The sequence below is a fragment of the Pinus tabuliformis genome, chromosome 4_2 (genome assembly GCF_031772625.1).
Source record: "Pinus tabuliformis cultivar Carrire ecotype Pingquan chromosome 4_2, CPIR1, whole genome shotgun sequence".
Classification (NCBI taxonomy): Eukaryota; Viridiplantae; Streptophyta; class Pinopsida; order Pinales; family Pinaceae; genus Pinus; species Pinus tabuliformis.
The window spans coordinates 841,454,365-841,471,088 of NC_142304.1; the positions used below are offsets into that span (position 1 = coordinate 841,454,365).

The 16,724-nt window shown below is 38.7% G+C and overlaps 1 protein-coding gene across 3 annotated transcripts in view; it reads left to right on the plus strand.

Annotated features, from left to right (window-relative positions):
* Positions 1-2,410: 2,410 nt before the first annotated feature.
* Positions 2,411-16,724, plus strand: part of LOC149172301 (uncharacterized) — a 341,920-nt gene continuing 327,606 nt past the window's right edge. For 2 of the 3 annotated variants that reach the window (XR_016259628.1, XM_089427687.1), the window contains exon 1: positions 2,419-2,672. Coding sequence is in view for 2 of the 3 variants with exons in the window: in XM_089427687.1 (XP_089283813.1) it covers positions 2,528-2,672 (145 nt within the window). In the remaining variant the exon portion in view is untranslated. Of the gene's footprint in view, positions 2,673-16,724 lie in introns of all 3 variants that reach the window. The other variant, XM_089427688.1, reaches the window with a different exon arrangement.

Genomic DNA, 16,724 nt, shown 5'->3' on the forward strand with positions numbered 1-16,724 from the left:
AGTGCATACACAACATACACCAACACCACCACATAAGCGCAACTTAGGTGAGTACGTGGCAATAAAAATGGGTCCCAACAAATGTATAGCCATATTTGGTACCCATGTATAATAATTCTTGTAAAAAATGGAGATAGGGAAAACCTCCCAAGAGGATAAAGGCCATAATGTGGTTGGTTGAGAGTCTCCAAGATCTAAAGTTGATGACAAGCTAATGAAGCATGATTTGATGATGGTAGATTAATAAAGTGCACCAATGAGTGTCCTAAAGTTGGAGGTTGTAGCTTATACTAACAACAACCATTTTCTCAATTGAGTGTGCTAAAGTTGAAGCTTGTAACTTATGCTAACAACGATTATTTACTTCAAGCATTAATGTGCCAACATATACCGAAATCATTGAGCTAGTGAGGGTGCTTCTAAAATAAAGAAGGAAACACCACAACAATAGTCAATGATATTGTTGTAAGGCCAAATTAGTCAAGGTGAGCAATGAGAATGGTTCCTATATATTACTAAATAAATACACCAATACAAAGTTATTAAATATTTGCTCAAATGTTTCCAAGAACAATCGTGAAGCCAACCATAAACAATCCTCAAAGTTGGTACCTTACAATGATGTTGCCTCAACCCAACCCATTACTCTCATGCTTAACCAATTTATTCACTATAGAGCACTCTAAGCCCTCATTTAGCCATTAAACAACCATGGCACTTTCTTACACTACACCACAAAATACAAGGAAGATCTTCCATTTCTTTATTGAATAGTGCCTCTAAGGTATTGCTTCCCCACCAATTCTCCTTGGTGCATCTAGGAGGAGTCTAACTACTAGTTTCCTTTTTGGATTAACCCGAGATAGACAACACTTGGCCTTAAAATATTGAACGAGAAGAAAATTTAAGAAGGCTGTAGATTTGAAGGTGTTTGCTTTGGTTATGGTTTATATTCCAACCATGGTTTCTCTCTTAAAACATTCCATTTCTTCTCATATTTTCAACAACACATCCCTAACACCCACAAACTCTTACTAATCATAAGTACTTGGTATTCTCTTGCCATATGCGACCACAATGACCATAACAACCATATGAAAAGATCCCGATAACATGGGAAAGTAAAACTAATTGGGGAGCATGCCTCCTCCCCTTTCCCATGAATGGATGACAATGAAAGAAATATAGGGATAATTTGTTCTTACATGAGATATACTCTCCTCCCAAGGATATGACAACTTAAACATGGTATTCACATACAAGTCAAAGATTGATGGGAAAATTTGTACGCAAGCGTGGGTTAAAATGGTAGTACTTCCCAAAAGATAATGACAAGGATAAATCACCCATCCACCCCCTTTTCTCTTCCTCTGTTGTGGTGCCATAGTCCTTTTGTTGCTTCCTCAAACAATCTTTTTAGCGAATATTTTATTATTACGTAATTTTTTTATACATGCTTCTACATAAACACGAGCATGCCATATAAAATATAACAACCATGCTATAATCCTAGCCTACCATATTGACTTAAACACATTCACTCATCAAAATTTAACCTGACTTAAACACGTTCACTAATCAAAATTTAACATGACTTAAACACGTTCACTAATCAAAACTTAATCTTAAACTCTACACTAAAAATATTTACATATATTCCATATTATATACAACATAAAGTCTTTACAACTTAATACATATAACTAGACCCTATAACATAAACTACATTACACAAATAATACATACTTTATTAAACTTAAAAATTAATTAAAATATTATATAATAATACACTATTTATTACATTAAACTTAAAAATTAATTAAAATATTGTATTAGAAAATATTATAAGAAAAATAACCTTACCTCAACATTGCTAACCAACAAAATTCTAAATCCAATACAATTTCAACATTTTCAATTTTGAAATACAACTTCAACATTTTCAACTTTACTTTTTCATTCTGAATCTCATAATAGCCATAAACAAAAATTCACAATTACCATCACATAATACCCGTAAACAAAAATTCACAATTACCGTCGCAATGAAGCTTGGTAAACAGCTTAATAATTTACTTAATTTCCTTATTTATTTATATATATTTTTTTGTTTTCAATAAAATCATATTATTTGTTTTTAACTCCATGCAAAGACCTTTAATCTAAATTCTTGCCCTTTTACCAGTTGGGCGATTCTTATTGACAATTAGATCCCTTCCAAACCACGTGTCCGTGCCTCTTAATTCCATATAACGTTTTCCTCTGGAATTAGCGACCTTAGGCTGGAAGTTTCACAGGATTATTACTAATGATTCTTATCTATTTTAATTTCATGGTAGAATCGCATTTATTTTGGGATACGCCATGTCCTTAGGTATGTGGGGTCGTTTTCTCCACCTCTTTGCCATGATAATATTTTGTCCAAATCATCAACCACGTAGTTTGGCCCCGATAAAATTAAATCGAAAGGCAATTGGCAATGGATTGAATATTCACAGTCCACAAGGTCTTGGATTTGGTTGTCCACATGACTATGTTTGGCAGCATTGCAGTTGCTATGCAGGCTAACGCTCTTGCTTATCGAGGCTGCATCTTTGGACGACCTCCTCAATCGAAACGCTGCAAATTCGGATACATCGACTCTCGCAGGTCACGTCCTCACTATGTGCGAGGTATTTATCTACACTGTTGAATTCATACACATCGTGGCTCTGCTGTTCTTATGTCAATTTGACTCCCATGAACCGAGTAATGAAATAAAACCACGAACTGTTTCGTTTATCTTTGTAATTTGAAGTGGCCACGTTGGAAATCATGTCTGTGATGAATTTCAGATAGTTTTACAGTTCACCAAGTGTTTATATTCCGTCTGTGCTGTTCGCTCTTTCTTTTCATTTTCCTTTTTGGTTGATAGGGTGGGGTTTACATTTGTAATAGCAAGAATGCCTTCTCCCCATAATTTTGATTCTATATCAAAAAGATATATCAATGACCTGAGAAAAAAGATGACTAAGGATACCCTTGGCATCCCTCATTGTCAGAGTTCTCAATATGCTCATACCACTGTACCTTTTATAATAGTTTTTGATTCGGAGTTGGCGAAATTCAGGACTTAAATATAACTCCATGTTTAGTAGGCACTCACTTGAGAGGTTAGCATTGCCTGCTTATGGATTTTGGATCACATTTTGTCTATTTACAATTTTGCTCCAACTTTACGAGGCACATTCCAAATCACCTTCCCCAAAAGGATCCAACAAACCATTCAAAGGGGAGTGAATCACTAATAACATATTAACAACCAAGGGAGATTGTACATATACATAAACAAGTGGAGGTTTTAAAACTTCTACTTATAAGTAAGATTATGAAATTATGTTGCAACTAGGAAAGGGTAATCAATCAAAGGAAAAAAACATATCCAAATTGAGTTTTGGGCTAAAAGCTAATGGAAAAAGTCAATACTTTCACGCATCCGAGGACTGAATTTTAAATTTTGACAGCATACAAGTCCCTCAAACACAATAGCTTAGCTGAATGGTCCTCGGAGTTGACAATGCACTTTCCTTAACACAGGTAGTGTTTCCCTGTTTTTCTGAGCACCCCCAACCTTTTCACGAAACGGATAAAAAGAAAAACGAAAAGTACCTTGGGATTGACTTTCTATGGGATTTGAATTAGAACCATTGCACTAAGAAATGGATGGTGAAAGGCCAATTTTGCCTTTGAGTACAAATGGGTATATATTAAGATGTGTATGGGAGAAAACAAAAAATTGTTCAGTACCCTAGGCATCCCTTGTATTTTGTATAGGGGCAAAGTTTTTAAAGGAATAAGCATGCTAACACAATGAAAAGAAAGGAACGAATTTGAAGACGACTTATCTTCAACAGTGTAAAGATTAAACAAAAGCTTACTCGGTATCTTCCCAGTAGAAGTTTAAGTACGGTACTCCAGAAATAGAAATGAAAGACATCTGAGTATAGCAGCAAAAGCAAGCCAAAACCATCAACATCTTTTCACTATCATCCTTTTTTCCCAAGGAAAACCTTTTGGGGAAACTCTTGGGCACTTTCCCGCATTTCGCACATGGTACCTAACAGTATTTCAAATATCTCCCGGTTTCTCTTGATATACTGATTTCTCCCAAGTTTTTTAGGTTGCTAATGTGTCTGATATCTTCAAAATTCTTCAAGCCTAGGTTTATTCTTGGTGATTTTTTTCAATAATTTCTGATATTTTTGCTGATATTTCTGATAAGTTTCTTTTTAGACCCTTGGTGATATATTCCCCAAAACGATATTTGCAACATTGGTACCCATTGGAATCCCATCAGTGCTGATTACAATGTCTGACTTGGTAAGGACATTGAATGAGGCACATAACAAAGGTATCTAGCATGGAAGATTGACCTTGAGACCCTAGCATGAAGCTCGGAGCACTCAACCACTTGAGCTAACCCACTAGGCTAGTGAATAGTGGCATCATATCCACACTAGTCTAAGAATTGAAGGTTCAAATTCCAAATAATTGGTTCTGTTAGAAGTGTTGTTATTGATGTCAAAGGTGTTGTCATTGAATGACAAAGATTATTGATGGGAAAGACTATGTGGTTTCAGGGTGATTGTTAGCAACCGTTGTCATTGATGATTAAAGGTGATTTGTGGAGCATATCTTTGAAGGAATTTATGCCCCAGAAGTTTAGCTCAGATGATCATGCAGATGGCACAGTTGAATAGGCTTTGGAAAGACCTTTCTGATGGTATATGGCAGACTGAAAAACTTCATGGGGTTAAAACAGTGAAGATAATATTGGCGAAATATCGAAAATATCGCGATATTTTCGGCGAGCCGAAATATCGCCGAGAAAATATCGCAATATATTTGGCTCCCGAAAATATTGCGATATTTTCAAGATATCAGCGATATCTTGGCAAAATATCGCGAGATGATATAAAATATCGCCGGGCGTGTTTTGCCGCGGCTAGAAAAAGGAAAAATCGTTTTTTTTCTTCATTTTTGTTTCTGAGTGTTGGAGAAGGAAGGGGAAGAGTTTTGTGGTGGTTGTCAAGGAGGGTTTGAGGATCAAACAATGATTATCATCACCAACTAAGATTTTTTTGTGGACCAAAGATTGAAGAATAGTGAGACAAACTTCTTTTCTTCCATTAACAGATATGTTCTTAAAAACCCCTATGTTAATGATTTTTTCATAGATTTAGGGTTATGCTTGCTTGCCTCTTTGCCTACCAACATTTTGTTTCTTTGTTTTTTTCCATTTGCTATGATTTTCATGCCCATGAACCAATGCAAGGGTTTTCTCCATATTTGGACAGCAAGTTTCAATTTTTTTTTCAACTTTCTTATGCACCCTCTTATTGCCATTTTTCATTCACATTGCAAAATGCAAATAATGTAGTAATTTTTTTTAAATGAGGTGGTTATTACTTATTATTTTTTGTGTTGGGGGGTTTAATGCCAATTTTTTGTTTTTTTTGTGCCCTAGGTTTGAATTAGTTCACTACAAATGTCAAATATGCCAAAAGCCTTGGACCCATTTTGGGAGTATGGGGAGGCTGTTGGTGGGGCAAATCAGGCATATATATTATGCAAACTGTGTGGGACCAAGATATCAGGAGGGGTTACACGATTGAAATACCATCTGGCTAGACTCTCTGTACATGATGTAGATATAATGCCTTGTATGGTTTCTAGTGCAGAGGTTATACAAAAAACTTGTGAAGCAATTGTTGAACAAGACATAAAGAAAGCTGCTAGGGGGAGGCCAATGGTCTCAGATATATAGCTGCTAGTTTTATTTGTTTTGCAACTTTTGCTACATATAAGTTTATAACTCATGATGATGAAATACTTTTAAAGTTTTATATATGTTATGTTATTTTGTTTGAGTCCTTGATTGGACAATTATCAGGGATTAGCAGGATATGTGATGTTATTTTGTTTGAGTCCTTGATTGGACAATTATCAGGGATCAACAAGATTTGGTATCGCCTTTGAAGTTTGATGTATCATTTCTATTTGACATCATATATATCAGTGCCTTCTTCATATTTATGTGCCAATGTGTTTAGTTCATGTTGTTATTGCTTTATATGTTTAGAAAGCTGAAAAAAATGAATATATTATGCATTTTTTATGCTTGCCGATATTTTGCCGATATTTTCGCCGATATTGCTGATAAGATATTTTTTGGACCCTCGTCGATATTTTTCCGATACCGTTATTTTCAACACTGGGTTAAAAAATTAAAGGTTTAAAGATCATACAAGATTCTGGGCTTCAATGTTCCTCATAAACCTTGTGTTTTGTAACAAAGTCCTTTGTTAACAAAAATCGGCTAAGTCTCAAGCTCAGGAGGAATGGTGCATACACGACTCACAACTAAAATAATTGCACATCAACCTCTTTTCATATGGGCGTATTATGTTTGAAGTCCCATGGTCCCAAGATTAACAGGCCCGAGAGATGGGAATATTCTTTGTTATCTATCGTAAGAATTTGTGTCTTGCCCCAGGACTAGTGGGAGGTGTTAAGAGGTAGAGCGGGCCAAGACCGAGAGACAGAGACTGAGACAAAGTTATTCATGGTACACGACATTTAATGTTAAACCTCTCACCCTGGCCCTATTCAATTTAACAAAGGATTTTCATGAAAAACATAAGTCCCCGAGACCTTTCTTCCATACAGGTGACGTGGATATAGGACAACATGGCATTCTCTTATTGGTAGCAAGTTAACGACATGGCCCAATGACAGGAAGACAAATGGCGCGACCTTATTGGCTGGCAGAGATGACGTGTTGCATAGGTGGGAGATGACATGGCATGCTAACATTTGCATGACGTTAGCATACGATGTAGTAGTCCAAGTGGAGGACATGTGGCATATAGATTCCACATTTTTGGGTGGCCAAGTGGGCCATATTTGGATGACACATGGACCAATCGGTAAGTGACACGTGGTGGCATGGTGATGCAATGATGACATCATCTCGCCCATCAAAGGTCCAGGTAGAGGCCAAGAGATGGAGGTTCGAGAATGATAGGCCAAGAACAAGAGACAAAGGTTGAGATGGAAACTTTTCTGTCAACAGGCATGAAGTTTCACGTCTCGCCTTAGAGGTACAGTGGAAGGCGCATATGGAGATAAGTCGAGATTGATAGACTGAGAAACGAGAACTTTCTTGTTAGCCAATGTTCCTTCAAAGCATAGAGAATCACACCAGGGCCATGTTTGGTAAATATTTAATGTGTTAAGTGCTTTGGGCCTATGGGCTACACTACACTGAGGACATATGATAACGGCACAAACATTTCTCGGTCTACAGTCTTGATTTGTGTTCAAGTCTTGAGCCCCAGTACAAAAGTTTTGGGTGCATAATGGTTAGGAGTCGAGACACACACCGCTCTACAGTCTTGATTTAAGCCCTTGATGCAAAAAAAATACATGACATATAATAATCCTTAAGGCAGTTTAATGTATCACGATCTACAATCTTGATTTGGTCAGGCTTGTAGCTCATGATATAGGGAAGTCGAGATTTGTGGCATATGACTGGGCCTTTGGGTAGTTTATTGCAAAGCTGGTCTACAATTTTGATTTGGTTAGGTGATTAGCAATTCAGTGGTGTGAATCTAAAGCAAAGAAACCAGTGAAGCTCAAAAGGCATGATATGAAGTGATTTGATTTTTGATGAATGTAAAAAGACATAGTTGAGAATGATATAAAACTGATGTTTCAAGCTATAAAGATGTTATGCAACCAGCTCACAAAATAGAAGAAAAGATAGATCAACAACTTCAAAATTAGCCTCTTCGAGGGGGCAACCTCCTTTACATTACACAAATAAACAATTCTTGGATGATACAAATGACATGACCTCCTTTCTATATATAGGAGTCTAAGGGGTCACAATATAATCAGAGCCAACATAACAATAATAATGTAAGGGCACAACAATAAGAATAGTGGGCTTCTATGAGGCACAATAAAAACAATATGGGGACAACATGGGCACAACAATAACAATAAGGGGTTACAATGACAATAATCATAAGGGAATACACTAGTATTATAGGGACCTAACATGCCCCTCTCCTTCAGAAAAGTGTTGTCCTCAACGCTTGAGTAGTTATGGATGCTTCTGTATAAAATTCTCATCCTCCCGCGTGGAATCTTCAGCGGGTAAGTTCTTTCACTTGATGAGATACTCCGAAATTGATCGATTTCGTAGCTGTCGAGTTCTTGTTTCTGTGGCTGCTTCAGGTTCCAATACGATTTTTCCTTCCTCGTCAAGTTCTGGAAATATTGTTTGAACTGGGATCTTGTCACCTATAACCTTCTTTAAGCATGAAACATGGAAAACTGGGTGCATTCGGGAAGCTACAGGGAGCTCCAATTTGTATGCCATAGTACCAATCTTTTGCAACACCTTGTACAAACCATAATACTTCGGTGATAATTTATTATCCTTCTTAGCTTACCTGAGGGACATTTGTTTGTATGGTTGTAGCCATAGAAATACCTAGTCACCTACATCAAAACTTCTTTCGCTACGATGTTGATTTGCCTGTTGTTTCATTCTATTCTGCGCCAAAGTGATGTCATCCTTTAAGAGTTGGAGAACTTGTTGTTGATGCTCGATGTGATCTTTCGCTACTTGAACCTTATAATTTTCTCTTAAATATGATGTGATGGAAGGTGGATGATATTCATAAAGTGCCATAAATGGGGTCATTTTAGCTGCAGTATGGAAGGGAGTGTTATATCACCATTTAGCTAGAGGCAACCATTTGACCCATTGTGTATGTTTATTAGATACAAAGCAACGAATATATCCTTCCAAACATTTGTTCACTATCTTAGTTTGCCCATCAAATTGAGGATGATAAGATGAACTATGAGCTACTAAGTACCCAGACAAGAAAATAATTCTGTCCAAAAATTTCTAGTGAAAATGGGATCTCTGTCGCATACAATAATCTTTGGGTTTCCATGTAGCTTTTGAATTGTTTCCATAAATGCAGTAACAACTGTACTGGCTTTAAAGGCATGAGATAATGCACAAAAGTGTGCATACTTGGTAATTCTATCAACTACCACCATGATGATACTCTTTCCTTCGAACTTGGGTAAACCTGTGATAAAATCCATTGAAACCTCTTCCCAAAGTTGACTTGAAATGGATAAGGGTTGTAATAGACCTGGGGTCTTAATTGTTTCAACTTTATTTTGTTGGCAAACCAAACATTCCACCACAAACTTTTGAATATAAGATTTAAGGCCATCCCAAAAAAATTCCTTCTTAACCCTGTGATAAGTTTTTAAAAATCCCAAGTGCCCTCCTAAGGGAGAGGTGTGCAATTCCATAAGAATCTTTTGTTTGAGTTGGGAGTTCTTACAAAGGTATAAGCGATTTGTACCATAGCGAATCATTTTTCCAGCTAAATGTATCGAATGTATTAGGATCTTGCTGCAACTTTTGAATGAGTGCCCACACTTCTTCGTCATTCTTCCATTCATCCCTTGTTTCGTTTATCCAATCTGGCTAGATAATAGAAATGGTGCAAAGCAATGCTTCCACATCCTCATCCTTTCTTGAGAGTGCATCTGCAACAACATTTTGCTTCCCTTTTTTGTAGATGATTTCAAAGTCATAACCCAACATCTTTGTAACCTACTTTTGCTGCTCTTCTGAAGATAATCTTTGTTCTAAAAAGTATTTAAGACTATCATGATCTATTTTTAACTTTTTACATTGAAGTGTCTTCCAATTAGGTAAGGTCACCATTTCTTAAGTGCATGTACTATTGCCAACATTTCCTTCTCATAAATAGCTTTGTGTAAATACTTTCCTTTTATTGGACGACTTTCGAAAGCAATGGGTCTTTCTTCTTGCATTAAAACGACACCAATTCCATTTCCTGAGGCATCACATTCCACAATATAGGTTTTTGTGAAGTCTGGCATAACTATGACCGGTGCTTGGCACATTGCCTCTTTAAGATGTTCAAAGGCATTCGTTGTTTCTGGAGTCCAAGAAAATGCATCTTTCTTCAATAATGTTGTTAGAGTTGTTGCTATTCTCCCATAGTTTTTAACAAACTTGCGATAATACCCTGTCAACCCAAGAAATCCTCGCAGATGCTTTATGGATGTGGCGATTTTCCATTCCTTAATGGCTTTAATTTTGCTAGGGTCTACTTTAACACCTTCATGAGATACAATATGACCTAGATATTCCACCTCTTGTACTCCAAAGAAACATTTGGAGGTTTTTGCATATAATTGTTTCTCCTCCAATAGTTTGAGCACCCTGTCAACATGTTGAACATGATCATTCCAAGACTTGTTGTAGATTAGTATATTATCAAAAAATACTACACAAATTTTCTAAGGAAGGGTTTGAAAATGGAATTCATCAAACCTTGAAATGTAGAAGGTGCATTAGTAAGGGTAAAAGGCATGACCAAAAATTCATAATGACCCTCATGAGTTCTAAATGCTGTTTTCGGAATGTCTTCAGTCTTCATTCTGATCTGATGATATCCTGAACGAAGATCCAACTTGGTGAAGTAAATTGATCCATGCAATTCATCCAATAATTTATCAATGACAGGAATGGGAAATTTATCTTTAATAGTGAGTTTGTTGAGCTCCCTATAATCTGGACACATGCGCCATGATCCATCCTTCTTGTGCACCAATATTACTGGAGCAAAGAAAGAACTTTGACTGGGTTGAATTATACCAACCTCTAGCATTTCAACAACAATACGTTCAATTTCACTCTTTTGGGCATAGGGATATCTGTAAGGCTTGATGTTTGGAGGAACACTTCCCGGAATCAAATGAATAACATGATCATGATCACGATTAGGTGGGAGGCCTTTGGGAGTCTCACATACCTTGGAATGATTGTCCAAGACTTCTTGGAGATCTGGAGAAATAAATCATTTCGATGTGGGAACCTCTAGCGAACACAATTGTGCAATTACGCCTCATTGTTCTTTCTTTAGAAGCTTTGTCATTCCGTTAGAGTTGATTATCTTTCCCAGTTTCCCTGCGATACCCCTTAATTCAACTTCCTTTCCTTCCGAAAAAAAATTCAAGAAAAGTTCTTGAAAATTAAAAGCTATCATACCCAAAGATTGTAGCCATTGGACTCCCAGTACAACATTAGCACCACCCATTGGAATGGAAAGCATTGGACTATTCAATACATATTCTCCCATGGATAGCTTGATATTATGGCACTTTCCACAACAATTTATGGTTCCTTCGTTTGCAACCATCACTTGACACTCTAGTGCTAGATATAGGAATCAATTCACTTACTTGGCTATCTTATAATGAAGAAAATTATGGATACTGCCGAATCAATCAACACTATTACCTTTTTCTTCTTGATATGTCCTTCTATCTTAAGAGTTTGAGGAGTGGTAATTCCAACCAATGCATTTCAAGATATGGTCAGATTCATTTCTTTCTCTAGGGTTTGTTCTTGGTGTATATACTCTTTTTTTGATGTTTCTTGTTCCTTTTCTTCTCCTCTTCACAATTTATGTAAAATAATTTATTCTCAGCACACTTATGACCTTTAGTGTATTTGCTATCACAACTGTAACAAAGCCCTTTTGCTCTTTTTTCTTCCCATTGTTGTGGTGTCAACTTTGTAGTTTGTGGAAGGCTAGGGGCAACAACACTTCCATCTTTATAGTTGTGAGTGGTAGGCTTTCTTGTTGCCATAATTTTGCTTTCAATTTTTCTTGCCAACCTGAATGCCCTTTCCAATGAATCAGGTTCCCAAAGGCGAACCTCATGTTGGATGTTATCCTTTAATGTTCGTATGAACACATTAATCCTACGCTCCTCTGGAATATCTTGTACCCTTATATTCAATTTTTGGAAGTCCTCAATGTGCTCCACCATTGAACCCTTTTGTTTGAGATTTATCAATTGGTTAAAAAAAGTGTTGCTTTTGTATCCTCATAATGTGCTATTATTTCTTACGTAAAGATTGCCCAAGTGACAATTTGTTTACAAGAGCAAAGCCATCGATACCATAAAAACTGATTGGGTTCCAAATATAAAGTTGCAATGCGCACCTTTTGTGTGTTTTGCACATTATGGAGATCGAAATATTGCTCCATCTGTAGTATCCATGTTACGGGATCCTTCCCATCAAAATTCTTCATATTGATCTTTGGAACATGATGGTCTTCAATCCAACGTTAGGGTCTATGAAATCATGATTAACATTTAGTTTGTTCTCATCATGAGTTTCCTTTACTACCCTTTCGCCATTAGTAAGCATTTTTTTTAGCAACTTTGTCAAATCTATCTTCAAATCTTCCATGTTGCCTTTAAATTTCGCTTCTATTGTGAAAATTTCTGAATCTACACATCATAAATTCTACTGCAATCACTGGTTTATCATCTCCTACTTGTTATTTACATTTAACAAGTTATTTAATTACTTGAACAACAATGAAAAACACTATTGCAGCTTACACATACATACAAATCATGCGCTGAAATAAATTGAAACAATCACACAAGGGACACCGTTATTTTCAAACAATCATCCTCGGAAAAAACTAATTCGAGATGCAGCATATAGAGGGTTTGTATTATTAAGCATATTTCTGAATACAACTATGGTGCCAAATCCGGCTCACCCAATAGAGAATAGACCTGACAAAAGTACCTCTATCCGGAGACAGATATTTTGACGATTCCAACAACTAGATGATCAAACCCCACAGATGAAAACTGTTGTTCCCAGTGTTGGGGCAGCGATGGCTGCTCCAAGCTTTGCGCTGGAACTGCGTCACCTCCTCTAGAGTTGCATCACCCTCCCAGTGAGCCTCCCTTGCTCAGAAGTCGATATGCTGAATTGTTGCTCTCTTTGCCTCACAGAAAATCCCAGCGCTGCCTCTACAGAACTGCGTCAGCCCCTCTAGCTTCTTTGTCAACTCCTCTAGCCTCTGCGTCAGCCCCACTAGCTTCTGCGTCACCCTCTCTGGAGCTGCGCTGTCTCTCCTGCTACTGCTATGCCTCTCTGCTATGTATCCTCGGCCTTGGACTGAAGTCACTCTGCCGAATTGCCCCTCATTGCAACTCAGATCACTTAGCTCGACTTTCTCAGCAAACCACGCCCCACAAAAATCGAACTCTTTGATCTCTTAGTGTAACTCTAATTGACCCTCAAGCCTCCTCTTATACTTTTCCTGTTGATGAATCAACGACCGTGATCTAATCTTTAATCAATGGCTTAGATTAAAACATGCTTGATCCTCGTCACTTAGAACCTTTTCATCCATATTTTTATTAATACACATTAATATTTTTATTTTCCTAAGTTTAGACTTAGGAACTCATTAAAAATATTAATTATTTTAATAACTTCTTATCTGGGTGGAATTTCTTGAAATGATTTTTGGGTTCTGGAGATCTCATGTGTTCTAACTTCTAGCCCCTCCACAAAATTTCAGAGCTAGAGCACATCCGATGCTACCCAAAATCAACACTCCCTCTTAGCGAGGAATGTGCTCTAGAAACACTTCTCAATAGAAGTACTACACTGATCCACTGCACCGGTCCTCTGTGCTGCTGATGCTTGGCTTGCTGCCCTTTGTCCACTGCACTGCTGCTTCCTGTACTGCTGCCCATGACTCTGCCACAGTCACTGCTACATTTGTACTACAACTCGCTCTCAAAATGTCACTGCTTCATCTGTACTACAACTCGCTCTCAAAATGTCACTGCTACATCTGTACTACAACTCGCTCTCAAAATGTTGCACCGTGCTGCGCATAGCACTACCACTGCTAATTGCTGCACTGCAACTCAGTTGCTGAGAAGTAAGCAAATGAAAACTCACGCAAACACTGACATGCTGGTCAGTATGGATGCCTCGTGATGCTGAAGCTACATCTGCTGCTTATCTGTGCTGCCCCTCTGCTACTACTGCGCTACTGCAAACTGCTCTGTGCCTCTTGCACTGCTACAACATCCAATGCGCTGCCTCAGACTTTGGCACTCTAGCTCTGCTACTGTCACTCCATCACACCTCGCTCCAATCGACACCCATCATTTTGCTACTGTCGTCAAGGGCTCCCTTAGCCATATGTGATCCAAGAGTTTGGGCACCTCAAGGATCCTGCCCACGTGTAGTCCTCCCGACTACAACTCGATGTTGCCCCACCTCTTCTCCAGAGGCGCATGAGCACTCATGGCACAATTGTTATCCTCACCTTCCTTGTCCACTTTCACTGGAGCAACCTTTGATTCAGAAGCCTCCCCCTTGTCCTTCTTTCGGGGACATTAGGTGGCATAATGTCCCAACTCCCCAACTGGGGGGAGTCGCTCTGCCCAAAATACTTTGGACAAATGTCTCCCAGTCATTGGTGATTACATTTCGTGCAGTCTTGACCATGAACTCAGGATCTGGTGTAGACCCCACGGATGTCAACTGGTCGTGAATCCCTTGCAACTTGAAAAGGAAGGGATCTATCTCCTCTCCTTTCTGCATCTGGTACTGTCTCAATTGATTTTCTAATAGCATCTTCTGTTGCACGGAAGAGCCCTGGTACAAGGTGGTCAGGGTCTCCCACATCTCCCTTGCTGTTTCCTTCTCAGCAATGTGTGGTACTACATGATCTTTGACCCCGTCTAGGATCATGCACTTTGCCTTCGCTTGGGCCTCCTCGTACTTCTTTGCCGCATCAACATCAACCGGAACAACAACCACTTTCAAGGCATAGTCCTTGATGCAATGTTTATCTAGGATTGCCAGGATCCTGGCCTTCCAAATGACAAAATTGGATGCTCTGTCCAATCTGTCATGATCCCTCAACCCATTCATTGCCATCTCTACTAAAAAATAGGACTGGTTCTCTTCTCCCTCTCCTGCCATCAATCTAGCAGGACTTGGATCTGGATTCCTTGGGTGCAAGAAACCCGTAGGGAACAAGCTCCTCTCTAGACTCCCTCTGAGTCCTGATTTCCCTCTTGGAAATCCTCTGGCCAACCGTCGAATCACTTCCTCTCCAATCCTCCTTTGTTGTTGCAACTCGGATCTAGATTTTTTTGGCGAGAAATCTGTCAAGGCAGTGATTACCTCTACCTCGGCTCTGTCTCCACAGACATTGTTCTGCACCAACAGAAATAATGTCCTACTAGCTCCTCAAATTGAATCTGCTTTGCTCCTCCAACCCCGACAACTGACTGATTCGAACCTCTCAGGCTTTGCGCTGGCCCAGAGAGCTGACGCAGTCACTGTGTGGGCTCCTCTCTGGCTCTGCGTCACCCTCTGCAGGCTCGAAATGCTGACGCAGGCACTGCGTGAGCCTCTGCGTCACCTCCTCTAGCTCTGTGTCACTCCTACAGCTGCTCCTCTGCCTCTGAAACAACGCTGTCACTCGGGACAACTGCTTCTTTGCAACAAATTCTCTAGATTTCTCGGCTGGTGTCTTTAGTCTCCTATGATCTGCAATGCTCTGATACCATGTGAAAATTTCTGAATCTACACATCAGAAATCCTACTACAATCATTGGTTTATCATCTCCTACTTGTTCTTTACATTTAACAAGTTATTTAATTACTTAAACAACGATGAAAAACACTATTGCAACCTACACATATATACAAATCATGAGCTGAAATAAACTGAGACAATCACACAAGGGACACTGTTATTTTTGGACAATTGTCCTTACAAAAACCCAATTCGGGAAAACTGGTGCAACATATAGAGGGTTTGTATTATTAAGCATATTTCTGAATACAACTTGGGTGCCAAATTCGGCTCACCCAACAGAGAGCTAGTAGAAGTACCTCTATCCGGAGACAGATATTTTGACAATTCCAACTATTGGATGATCAAACCCCACAGATGACAACTGCTGTTCCCAGTGCCGGGTAACGATGGCTGCTCCAAGCTTTGTAGGGGCTGTTGGTTGCCGACTGAGGACCATCTAGGAGAAATTTTTTTCTCCTATATACACTACCCACAAGTGGTGGGTAGCAAGACCCTATTCTAAATGTAAAATGCTATGCTATATGCCTCTGCCCAAAGATACTTAGGCATATCTTGATCATATAGCATGGCCCTTGTTGCTCCAACTATCGTCCTATTTTTTCTTTATACAACCCCGATCTGCTACGATTTGTATGGAGCTATCCATTACCTCTTGATTCCTTCCTTTGCATAGAAATCCTTGAAGGATTTCTCGATGTACTCGCCTCGATTATCTATCTGAAGAACCTTTAGCTTCTTGTCTATTGATTTCTCCACAAGAGCCTTAAACTCTTGGAAGCAATTGAACACTTCATCCCTTGTCTTTATAAGTAAATCCAGGTCTTCTTGGAGAAGTCATAAATAAAGGTCATGAAGTACTTGTAACGCTTTAGAGATTTAGTGGACAATGGACCACAATTATTAGAGTGTATCAGATCCAGTACACCCTTGGCTCTATTGTCACTCCTTGGAAATGCTTCCTTTGTAAACTTCCCAAGCACGCACCCTCTACACATGCCATAATTTTTCGTGCTATCGTCTAGAACACTTGTTATGGTCTCTCTAAGCAACTTAACTGTTCCATGATGGATATGATCCCTCCTCCTATGCCATAGTTCTCACATATCTCTGTCACTTTTGTTGCTCATTAGTGCGTTTGGAGCGTCTAACGGCAACCTG